This window comes from Gymnoscopelus braueri, assembly GCF_963280865.1.
Source record: "Gymnoscopelus braueri genome assembly, chromosome: 14".
In the NCBI taxonomy this organism is placed as follows: domain Eukaryota; kingdom Metazoa; phylum Chordata; class Actinopteri; order Myctophiformes; family Myctophidae; genus Gymnoscopelus; species Gymnoscopelus braueri.
In genome coordinates, this window is record NC_137619.1 from 10,015,779 (window position 1) to 10,027,376 (window position 11,598).

General features: G+C 40.8%; 1 protein-coding gene across 1 annotated transcript; it reads left to right on the top strand.

The window, feature by feature from the left end:
• The first annotated feature begins 304 nt into the window (after positions 1–304).
• Positions 305–10,823, top strand: LOC308100474 (uncharacterized protein). Its single transcript, XM_080449539.1, has 8 exons — positions 305–517; positions 1,810–1,980; positions 2,578–2,641; positions 3,389–3,795; positions 4,789–5,267; positions 6,705–6,945; positions 7,805–8,068; positions 9,203–10,823. The coding sequence occupies exons 1-8, from the start codon at positions 362–364 to the stop codon at positions 9,635–9,637; spliced, it is 2,217 nt and encodes a 738-aa protein (XP_080305665.1). The 5' UTR covers positions 305–361; the 3' UTR covers positions 9,638–10,823.
• The last annotated feature ends 775 nt before the right edge of the window (positions 10,824–11,598 follow it).

Sequence of the window (11,598 nt, forward strand, 5' to 3'; positions counted from 1 at the left end):
CAAATGTTGAATTGCATCTTATAATGCAAAATATTATGGAACCGGAAAGGGGAAAGGGGTAAGAAACATGTAGCCTAAAGTGGAAAATGTGCGACAATGTCGACGACCGCAAACGGCAGGAACCGACGAGGGACCTCATCTCGGAGCTACTTAGCGGAGGGAGAGGTTCCGTAGGGGCTACTTTTGGGCTTGCTTTCATAGACCTGGGTTCTCTCACAAAACATGGCAACCCTAACGCTGTCGCAAAAACAACAAACACCACTTCACTTTACGCTGTCGCAAAAGCAACAAACACCACCTCACTTTCCGCCAACAACAACAAACTGCTGGGTTTGTTTTTGATCTTTAAAAGATTGAAAACATGTCGTTACGTTTAAAACAACCATTTAATGACGTCATACGTTTAAAACAACCCTTTAATGACGTCATGGAGCGGTTTGTTGTGGAAATAAGCCAACTCTGTAGGGAGTTCACAGCTGATCAAGAGGATATGACAACAACACACAGGGAGACAGAGGTGAGGCACTCACATGTTTTACTTAAGTAAAAGTATCAATACCGCAATGTAGAAATACTCTGTCACAAGTAAAACCCCCGGAATTCAAAATTTACTTGAGTGAAAGTACAAAGGTATTGGTATCAAAATGTACTGATAGTACCAAAAGTAGAAAGTACTCATCATGCAGAATCCCATTTTGCAAGTTCAAAATGTATACTGTAAAATCTTTTGAAAATAGCAGATCTACAAGCCTGTAGATATGCTATTTTCAAAGTATGTATAGGGCTGAAGTGGTTACAGTATGTTTTGTAATAATATTTAAATTTAAATGTACAAAGTAACTATAGTTAAAGTTTGAAATAATATTAGTGGAGTAAAAAGTACAATATTTGCCTCTGAGATGCTTAGTGGAGTAGAAGTAAAAGTACCGAAATTGGAAATACTCAAGTAAAGTACAAATACCTCAAAATTGTACTTAAGTACAATACTTGAGTAAATGTACTTAGTTACTTTACACCACTGGTGTGGAGTAATGACCAAATACAAATGTCTTCTAAAACATTTTTCTGAAAAACTTGATGATGTGCTCAACCTTTTTCATGTCAAGGACCCCCAAAATTATATGTATTTGGCCACGGACCCCCATCGTTGCTCCATTGCTCCCCATCCCAGAACACACACACACACACACACACACAGACAGACACAGACACAGACACACACACACATATATATGCACACATTTTCACGATTTTTTCAAAAATACTATTACTATACTATTACTATACTAACTATTTATGAAAAGCCATTGTATAAAATATTGTCAAAGTGGTTCAAATAAAAAAGATGACACAGATGCTTTCCCAGTTTTAATGGGTTGGTATCGATCATTTATTAATCCAAATATTACACACAAGTATCAAGTCATAATAAAGATGATAAGTGGAGATCTACTGTCCTTGTCCTTGAATGGGATCAAGTTAAGAGTTTGATGGAGCTGCAGTGTTTTATCTTTTCTCCAGTTTTTATTACACAATACTTACTCTTATCTGGCCCTTTTCAATCCTGTACCGTAACCTGACTTATTTGTTTATTTGGTGCAGGATAGAAAAGGGCCGAAAGTATAAATGAACTAAAACTAACACTAAAACGAATAAAAACGAACTAAAACTATTAGCATAATCAAAAATGAAAAATAATACAAACTAGAAAATCCGCTTTAGAAACTAATTATTAATACTAACTGAATTAGATTTTTTTTTTATCAAAATGAATTTAAACTAAAATGAAAAATCTGTCCATGTGTGCAGCTGTGGTGTGTGATGAGGAGGCTCTCGCAGGAGGTGGCGGAGGAGCTGCTCAGACTGGTGGAGGAGGAGGTCAACAACACCCTGCAGAGGAAGCTCCACCGAGAGGATGAGGAGGCGAAGGGGAGGATGGCAGTCACAGAGGAGGAGGATACTACACAGGTTTTACTACAGGTGTTTATAATAGATCAGCAATCTGGGAACCCAAAAAGGGGGGGAAAATGTTTGTTTTTGCCTCTGGGGGCAGCACCTCCTTTTTTTGTGTAGAAACAGGAACTCGGTTTGGCTCCACCCCTTTCTTAGTCCACTTCCTCCCGGGTGCTTCTGTGTTTATTCCTTACTAACAACAACACTACATGTTTAGGGCAGTGGTGCTGCTGACACATTCTGCTGTTGGCAGAATGTGTCTTGAGAGATTAATAGATCAGTGGTTCTCAAACAGTTTCATGTCAAGGACCCCCACATTGATATGTATTATTTGGCCACAGACCCACATCTGAAAAAAATGTGTGTCTGGGAACATGGGGGTCAGAAATCTGTTGTTTTCATGGTTTACAAAGCTTTTTAAAGCTAAAGGTTACAATTAGGATTAGGTGTGTTCCTTAGAGGTTAGGGTTAGGTTTAAAAATGCCAAGAAAAAAGTATAAAGCATTTACTATATCAAGAAAAAATTGCCATCCTAAAACGTGTGTGTGTGTGTGTGTGTGTGTGTGTGTGTGTGTGTGTGTGTGTGTGTGTGTGTGTGTGTGTGTGCGTGTGCGTGTGCGTCAGTCTGTAGAAGCAGCAGAGTGGTTCATTCATTGTCAGAAGTCGAAGGATGCACTGCAGCTCAGCTGTGAGTACAGACCAATGCCAACATATTCCCAATTAAATGAACCAACATTATCAATTATTATTATCTCATTAGCATTATTATATATATATATATATATATATATTTTTGTCCAAAAATAGCCAGTCTATAGGTACATTTTCACTATTTGTTGACAAAGTATGACAAAGTATATAGGGCTTAAAGGATTAGTTCACCCAAAAAAGTACTTATTTTTAATCAATTACACACCCCATGAAGCCTTGAATTCGTGGAGATTTGTTATTTTTTGTCGCATAGAAGAGTCTGCAAGTGTCCTACCGGAGACTCCGCCAGTCCTCAAATTATTGTCTTAGGAATGTGAAAAAAATAAAAAATCTCCATGAATTCAAGGCTTCATGTGTAATTGATAGAAAATAAGTCATTTTTTGGGTGAACTACTCCTTTAAGTTGTTTAAAGTGATAAGAGTGACATTTTTTATCAACATGCCATGTTACTTCATATCGTTGCTGTCGGGCAGAAACATCCTATCCATATTTTAACTTTTTGTGTTTTTCCGTAAATTAACGCCCTAATCGATCATACTAGTGCGTCACACAAAAGCATCAAACGTAGCAGATCTGCAAGCTTGAAACGCGGCGCGAAGCGACGCGTTTCGAGCTTTTGATGCTTTTGAATTTGAATCCTGAAAAGTAACAGTTTGGGACATATGAGGTTTCCACCCGACAGAGACGATATGAATGTTTACCGTTCACCTTGTTCACACGCAGCGTCCGCGACAGACACAGCGGCTGAACCTTCCACAAAGGAACCCACACACCACCACCTCCTCCCCACAGAGGAGGAGGAAGTGCAGAAGGAGGAGGTGAAGGACAACCGCCTCCTCCTCGCTCCGAGGGGGACGCAGGAGGAGGTGAGCATCCAAAGTGAACAACAACCCGCTCCTCCTTCACCCCGACAAATGGAGGACAATGACCCCCCCCCGACCCCCCGCGAGAGGAGGAGAACCAGGAAGAAGACTGTGGGCCAGAAACCCGCCGCCGGGCCGTACTCGTGCAAGCTCTGCAAGAGCACCTTCGCCCGGCGGGGCAACCTGCGCGTGCGCGCGCACGGCCACGAGAGGCCGTTCAAGTGCACGCTCTGCGGCAAGGGCTTCTCGGCCAAGTGCAGCGTCAAGGTGCAGTGATGTGAAGTAACTATTTACTCAAGTACTGTACTTAAGTAAAATGTTGAGGTATTTTTACTTTACTGGAGTATTTCCAATTTTCAGTACTTTTACTTTTACTCCACTACATCTCAGAGGCAAATATTGTACTTTTACTCGTTACTAGTTACTTTGGAGATTTTGATTATTATTACAAAACATACATTAAACTTTGGCTATTTGAAAATAGCATATCTACAAGCCGATTAAAATAGCTGATTGTAGATCGCCTATTTTCAAAAGATTTGTATACGTTTCATACATTTGAAAAGTTGTGAAATGGGAAAAGAAATGTTTTACTTTTGATACTTTAAGTACATTTTGATACCAATACTTTTTATACTTTTACTCAAGTAAATTATGAATTCCCGCCTTTTTACTTGTAACATTCTACATTGCAGTATTGATACTTTTACCCAAGTGAAAAATGTGAGTGCTTTTTCCACCACTGTCAAGCAGTGGTGGAAAGTAACTAAGTACATTTACTCAAGTACTGTACTTAAGTAAAATGTTGAGGTATTTGTACTTTACTTGAGTATTTCCAATTTCCAATACTTTTACTTCTACTCCACTACATTTCAGAGGCAAATATTGTACTTTTACTCCACTACATTTATTTGAAAACTTTAGTTACTAGTTACTTTTCAGATATAAATTATGATATAATGAAACATACCTTAATCAGTTTAACCCTATTTTATACCTAGGCTATTTGAAAATAGCCGATCTACAAGCTCACAACGCGTCGCATCGCGACGCGTTGTGAGCTTGTAGATCTGCTATTTTCAAATATTTAGTACTTTTACTTTTGGTACTTTAAGTACATTTTGATGCCAATACTTTTGTACTTTTACTCAAGTAAATTTTGAATTCTGGACTTTTACTTGTAACAGAGTAGTTTTATATTGCAGTATTGGTACTTTTACTAAAGTAAAGAATTTGAGTACTTTTTCCACCACTGTCAAGGTGCACGAGGTGACCGTGCACGGCAAGGAGAGGCCGTTCAAGTGCGCGCACTGCGGGAAGGTGTTCGGCACGCGGGGCCACCTCCGGGAGCACCAGCTCACAAAATGGCCGACGACGGGGGGCACGGCGACGAAGAAGTGCTCGGCGTGCGGCGAGGCCCTGCCGGCCAGATGCTGCCTGAAGGCCCACGGCGAGGCCTGTCCGCGGGCGGCGGCGGCGACGGCGGCTGGCACTAGCTTCGGATGCGAGGAACGAGGGTGCTGCGGGAAGCGCTTCACCCGACGGAGCGACGCGGTCAAGCACCGGCGCGTGCACACGGGGGACAAGCCGTTCGAGTGCCCCACGTGCCACCGGGGCTTCACGGCGCGGCGCAGCGTGCGCGTGCACCAGCTGACGGTCCACTGGGGCGCCAAGACGTTCGTCTGCCACGCCTGCGGCAAGGCCTTCAGCCAGAAAAGCGGGCTGAGGGCGCACCTCAGGTATAGGCTTTTGTCACAATTACAATTTAGGCATTAACCCATTGAGACCTGAAGCCGATTCTACATGTCTCCTAAATCTCAACAGTTTTCTGAAAAAACGTATGTTTCTATATCAGTGGTGCTCCATCTTTTTCATGTCAAGGACCCCCAAAATGATGTGTATTTGGCCGCCGACCCCCATCAAAATATTTTGTTCCAGGGACCCCCAGAAGCAAAGATTTGAGTTAAAAATGTTCGCTTTAAAAATATATGTATTCAAAGATTTGCACACATTTTCACGATTTTTCATAAATAGCAGATCTACAAGCTCATATCGCGGCACTCGGTGCCGCGATATGAGCTTGTATATCTGCTATTTTTGAATAGCCCAAAGTGTAAAATAATGCTTTTTATCTCAAATCTAAAAATGACAGTTCCAGGTCTTAAAGGGTTAAGCAGACGCTCTTAACCCATTTTGGGCGGGAACCCCTATTTGTAACTATACCTTTCAGGACGGGAACCTCTTTTGGGGTTCTTGTTGCTATGTACAGTATATAGCAACATACATTTGTTGTATTTTTCCTCCACACTCCTACTGTATCTAACATGGCCTATTTTGGCCATAGTATATGATTGCTTTTGATTATTGGTACCGATCATTGTCAGTCATTTCTTTGTATATGTCAGTTATTTATCTGTCATATCTGCCCTGTGAAATATGTTGTTTAAAAGGCAAACAGAAATGAATAAAACAGAAAATAAATTTATATCAATATATTCCATTGTCCATTGCAAACACAATTAAAGGTAGGGTAAGTGAATTTCTTTGGTTAAAATAAGTGTTAAATAGCTCTATATTCTGATGGTAATCATTGCTCTAGAGTGTTTGTTCACTAACGGGTGTCTCCATGTCTCTCCAGCTCATTAATAAACTGGGAAAAAAATGTTAGGTCTGGATACCAATTTTATCCAATCAGGGTAGAGAACTAAGTTAGGATACAGATGAGTGAAATTGGAAGTGATGACAAAGAAATGAGCAGACAAAATTGGAACTGTAACACTATACAAATTAAGCTGATAAATGTGTGCTCTCTCCTGAAAATGTATTTTGTTCAGTAACAGGGAGACCCCTGTTACTGAACAAACACTTGTTTTGTTTTAACTTACCCTACCATAATTGCAATTATTTGTGTGACAATTAATGGTCAAGTTAACCCATTGATACCTGGAACGCATCTGTGTCACTTTAGATGTCTTTGGCTATTCAAAAATAGCAGATATACGAGCTTGTAGATCTGCTATTTTTGAAACAAAATTGAAAAAAATCTTGAAAAAAAAATCTTGAAAGAAAATGTTTTAGATTTTTTTTTTCAAAATGTTTCAAAATTTCAAAACTTTCAAAAAACCTCAGGTCTTAATGGGTTAAACTGTAATGATGGTGACACCCCTAACCCTCAGGACCCACACGGGGGAAAAGCCCTACGCGTGCGAGCTCTGCGGCAAGGGCTTCTCCCGGAGGAGCGCGCTGAACATCCACCAGCGTGTCCACACGGGCGAGCGGGCGTTCGGCTGCGGCGAGTGCGGGAAGCGCTTCAACGTGGCGGCCAACCTGAAGCGCCACGGGCAGACGCACATGGGCGTGAAGGCCTTCTCCTGCCCTCTGTGTCAGCGGAGCTTCTCCCAGGCCAGTCACCTGAAGGTATAGCGCAACACCTGAACCAGTGTTAATTTTCTCGACTAAAACTACGACGAAAAATGTTAGTCGGCTACCTTTTTTTCACTGACGAAAACGAAATAAAAACTAAGCTATGATGACTAAAACTAAGACTAAATATATTGACAATGTCGTCAACAAATACAAACTTAAATGTGAGGGAGGGACTAGTGGAGAAGAGATCCAGTAGAACTAAAAGACGAGACATTTTATGTTTGGCTGCGCTCGGGTGTTGCGCTCTGAAAATAGCAGATCTACAAGCTCACAACGCGTTAGGAGCTTGTAGATCGGCTATTTTCAGCATGCAACCAAGTGTAAAATCAGGCATTACGACGTCATCAACTGTAGAATATTATGATATAAAAATGTGCTGTCAAAATTAACACTGACCTGAACAAGGGCTGGGCTTCACTTCAAAATTACTTTTACTTTGATTGATTGAATACTTTATTAGTCAGAAATGTAAACAGCACGTTGTACAGTAAGACATTAAGGCTAAAAGGATAACACGAAAAAGTCCCTGGCGGCTTGTTTCCATTGTGGTCCTATGTATTCAATTCATCAACATAGCACAATAATACATGTCATCAACAAATACAAAATACTATGTACTATGTACAAAGAAAAAAAAAGAAAAATGGCGGCAGTGAATGACACCTTTCTATGGGAATATGCAAATTAAATAAAGAATATATATTAAAAAATCATTGCTTATCGATTATTTGATTTTAGGTCGGTTAGTGGTGCTAAATATCGGTTTTGATATATTTTAGGTTAATTGCCTAGCCCTAATCTCTCTCTCTCTCTCTGTCTCTGTCTCTCTCTCTCTGTCTCTCTCTCTAAGGTGCACCAGCGCACGCACACGGGCGAGCGGGCGTTCATGTGCGACGCGTGCGGGAAGGGCTTCGGCCAGAAGAGCGCCCTGGTGGTGCACGAGAGGACGCACACGGGCGAGAAGCCCTACGTGTGCACGGAGTGCGGCAAGGGCTTCCGCTCGGCGCAGTACCTGAAGAGGCACCAGACGACGCACGGCGGGGAGAAGGCGCACACCTGCGAGGAATGCGGCAAGAGTTTCCTCACCGCTCAGGCACTGAAGACCCACCTCCAGGTCAGGGCCGTCGCCATCATCACATTTTACCTGAAGATTAACTGCCATACAAAAGTTTTTTTCATTTATTTTTTTCCTTAAGCACTTGAACCCTATAGCATCCCTATTCTGGGGGGAACATTAGCCGAAAATAGCAGATATACAAGCTCACAACGCCGGTGAACTTGTAGATATAGGCTGTTTTCGGCAAAGAGGCCTGGTGTAGAGGGGAAGAGCAGACCAAGTACAGAACAACATGTCAAGTTTACTAAGTATTGAGGGTTCTGAAAATACACAATAACATGAATCCAACATATGAATAGAGAAGATGCGTAAACAAATAAAAAAAACGAATAATTTACACAACACTGTGATGTCCATGAAACTATCTATGAAATCTATGAAAATGTTTAATCTGCAACACAATTGTATCCTTGGCTTAAAAACACTAGTCCTAGTAAAACAGACCTGAGATGCAACTGTACTTGGTGCTGCTCTTGTTTCACTCTACACCCCAAAAAATCTCTTTCATTGCAGATCTACAAGCTCACGTTGCGATGCATTGTGAGCTTGTAGATCTGCTGTTTTTGGCTAATGTCCCCCCCTCCCCCTAGAATATGGATGCTGGGGTTCAAGTGGTTGATTCTGTTTTTGGCATTGAGCATGGGAGTATTTAAATAAAAATTACACTTTTGCTTTTAGGCCTTTAGGCTTTGTAAACACAAATTGCACAGGGCAGAGTATGACAAATAACTGGGGGAAAGAAACGGGAACGCATCTGTGTCATTTTAGATTTGAACCACTTTAACCATATTTTACTTTGGCTTTGGCTATTCAGAAATAGAAGATATATAAGCTTATAAATCTGCTATTTAAAAAAAAAAAAATGTAAATTTGTGCAAATCTTTGAATATACATTTTTTAAGCGAACATTTTTAACTCAAATCTTTGGTACTGGGGGATCCCTGGAACAAAACATTTTGGGGTCCGCGCCCAAATACATATCATTCTGGGGGTCCTTGACATGAAAAAGTTAGAGCTCCACTATAGCAACATAGGTTTTTCAGAAAACGGTTAGGATTTAGAAGACATTTTGTAGAATCGGCCTCAGGTCTTAATGGGTTAAAATAGCAATGAACGCTCGCCCCCACCCAGGTCCACGGCAGAGCGAAGCCCTTCCCGTGCGACATCTGCGGCCAGGGCTACAGCTCGCTCACCTACCTCAAGACGCACAGGCGCTTCCACTCCGAGGGGAAGCCGCACGGCTGCTCCAGGTGTCAGAAGACCTTCTCCACCCAGAACAACCTCAACCTCCACCTGCGCACGCACACCGGCGAGAGGCCCTACGTCTGCGAGGTGTGCGGCAAGAGCTTCAGCGTGGTGCAGAACCTGGTGCGCCACAACCGCGTGCACACGGGCGAGAGGCCGTTCGTGTGCACGCTGTGCGGCAAGACTTTCAACCAGGCCAATAACCTGAAGGCGCACCAGCTGGTTCACACGGGAGAGAAACCCTTCAACTGTTCGAAATGCAGCAAAGGATTTGCCTGTATGAGGAACTTAAGAGACCACAAGTGCATTATGGATTCTTGAGTTGTTTTTTTGGGGGGTTGGGTTGTGCTGTAGACATATAATAATAAAATAATTAGAACCAGACCGGTGCCAGAATGCTGGGTCCAATACCGATTCCTGATTTTGGACAATCCTAGAAGATTTAACTTATAAGCAAACAAATAAGTTTAAAAAAAATAACTATATATGAATGTAAACAAGTAAATATAAACACACAAACTGACCTTTTATTTAAACTGCTATTTTAGCTGTCAGGCAGCTCAGAAACAAAAATAATCAATATATCTTTTGTGTATTATATTTATTTAATAATCTGCTGTATAACTGCTGGTACCATGTCGTCATAATGGCCGATAAGCCAGCAGCCTTTTCAACCTTTTCTGGATCAGGGCCCACTTGAAGATATCGAAAGCGTTATAAATAATTGATATTTTATGAAATATTGGATTATTGATCCCTATTTTGGGCACATCATTATAGGCTGAAAAAAATTACCTTTTCTAACATTCAAAAATTGTTTAAATTTGCTGATGTAAAAGCTCACAACACGTGAGCTATTTTAGCAATTTTTGTGCAAAACCCAATAATAATCAATATAATAATAATTGATCATTGCAGCCCTGCACCAGTTTCAGTTCCACCATATGCTTTAGCTGAATTATCAGTATTTTTATGTCTGCATATCAGAGACTGACAAATTGCTGTCGGGCATTTTGGAGTGTCAACGTACCGCGAGGACCAGAGAGGGAGAGAAGGAGAAGAGAGTGAATGGAATGACGGAGCACAGTGCAGACTCCCAGTGTGCGTGCTTGAGAGTGTGTGTTTTTGCGTGTGCATGTGTATCTTTTGGTACATACCTTTTCATTTGGGTCAGTGTGATGCTGTTAAAAGCCTGTATAATATGTATATCGTTGCTGTCGGCCAGAAACTTCTTACCTCCATATTCTAACTTTGTGTGTTTTTTTTTCCGTAAATGAGCTCGTAGATCTGCTACTTTTGAATTTGAATCTTGAAAAGTAACAGTTTTGGACGTATGAGGTTTCAACCCGACAGAGACAAAATGTGAATTAACAATATGACACCAAACTAGCAGTATAATAAGGATTATGCTCCTTCTGTGCTTTCCTCAGGTACGAACATGAAAAGGTCTGAGTACGCTCTCGTCCCTTTTTTTATCAATAAAATAACAAAACAATTATTTGAATGTTATTGTATCTTAGTTTCATTTTATTTCTCCCCATTTAACTGTAACATCTGTTCATTTATTGTAAAGGAATTTTAACATAGTTTTGAAGGAAGCATTTTTTATTTACTTGCAAAATGAGTTAAAGGGATAGTTCACCCCCAAAACTTTATTTCTATCGATTACACACCGCATGGAGCCTTGAATTCATGGAGATGTTTTTGTTTTTGTCGCATTCCTAAGCTAATAATTTGATGACCGGCGGAGTCGGTCATCAAATTATTGGCTAATATAGCATTACCACTTTATTCCTATTTTATACGGCCTATCTACAAGCTCACAACTGCAATACGATGTGAGCTTGTACATTGGCTATTTTTGAAAATGGTAGCGGATAGGTGGGCACCTCCTGTTAAATTGGGTATTTTTTCCAAAATGTAAAACAATACAAATTTGGAAAATGTTTTTAACTTAAAGGATGACTTCACCCATTTTCATATAATTGGTCCTCACTAATACTTATTATAAAATTGTAAAACAAAAATCTACTTGGCCTGTGTCTCAGAGGAGAGCTGTGGACAGTTCAGAAACCCGTCTACCAGTGACATCATCGATGGGGAATCCAAGCTAATAGAAACTGCTGGCTTTCTATTCCTGGAAAGTTTGCATGCTATAATGGAAGCCACTGTTCTCGCGTTTTTAAAAATCTAAATACAAAAAATGAAATCTTGTTTGAATTATTCTTTCTGTCTAACGATGATGTCACTGGTAGACGGTCCACAGCCCTCCTATGAGACCC

Coding starts and splice junctions, on each gene's coding strand:
- LOC308100474 (XM_080449539.1), top strand. CDS start 362: ATGTCGTTACGTTTAAAACAACCATTTAATGACGTCATACGTTTAAAA. Junction 5,268..6,704: donor GGGCTGAGGGCGCACCTCAG/GTATAGGCTTTT, acceptor CCTAACCCTCAG/GACCCACACGGGGGAAAAGC. Junction 8,069..9,202: donor CACTGAAGACCCACCTCCAG/GTCAGGGCCGTC, acceptor GCCCCCACCCAG/GTCCACGGCAGAGCGAAGCC.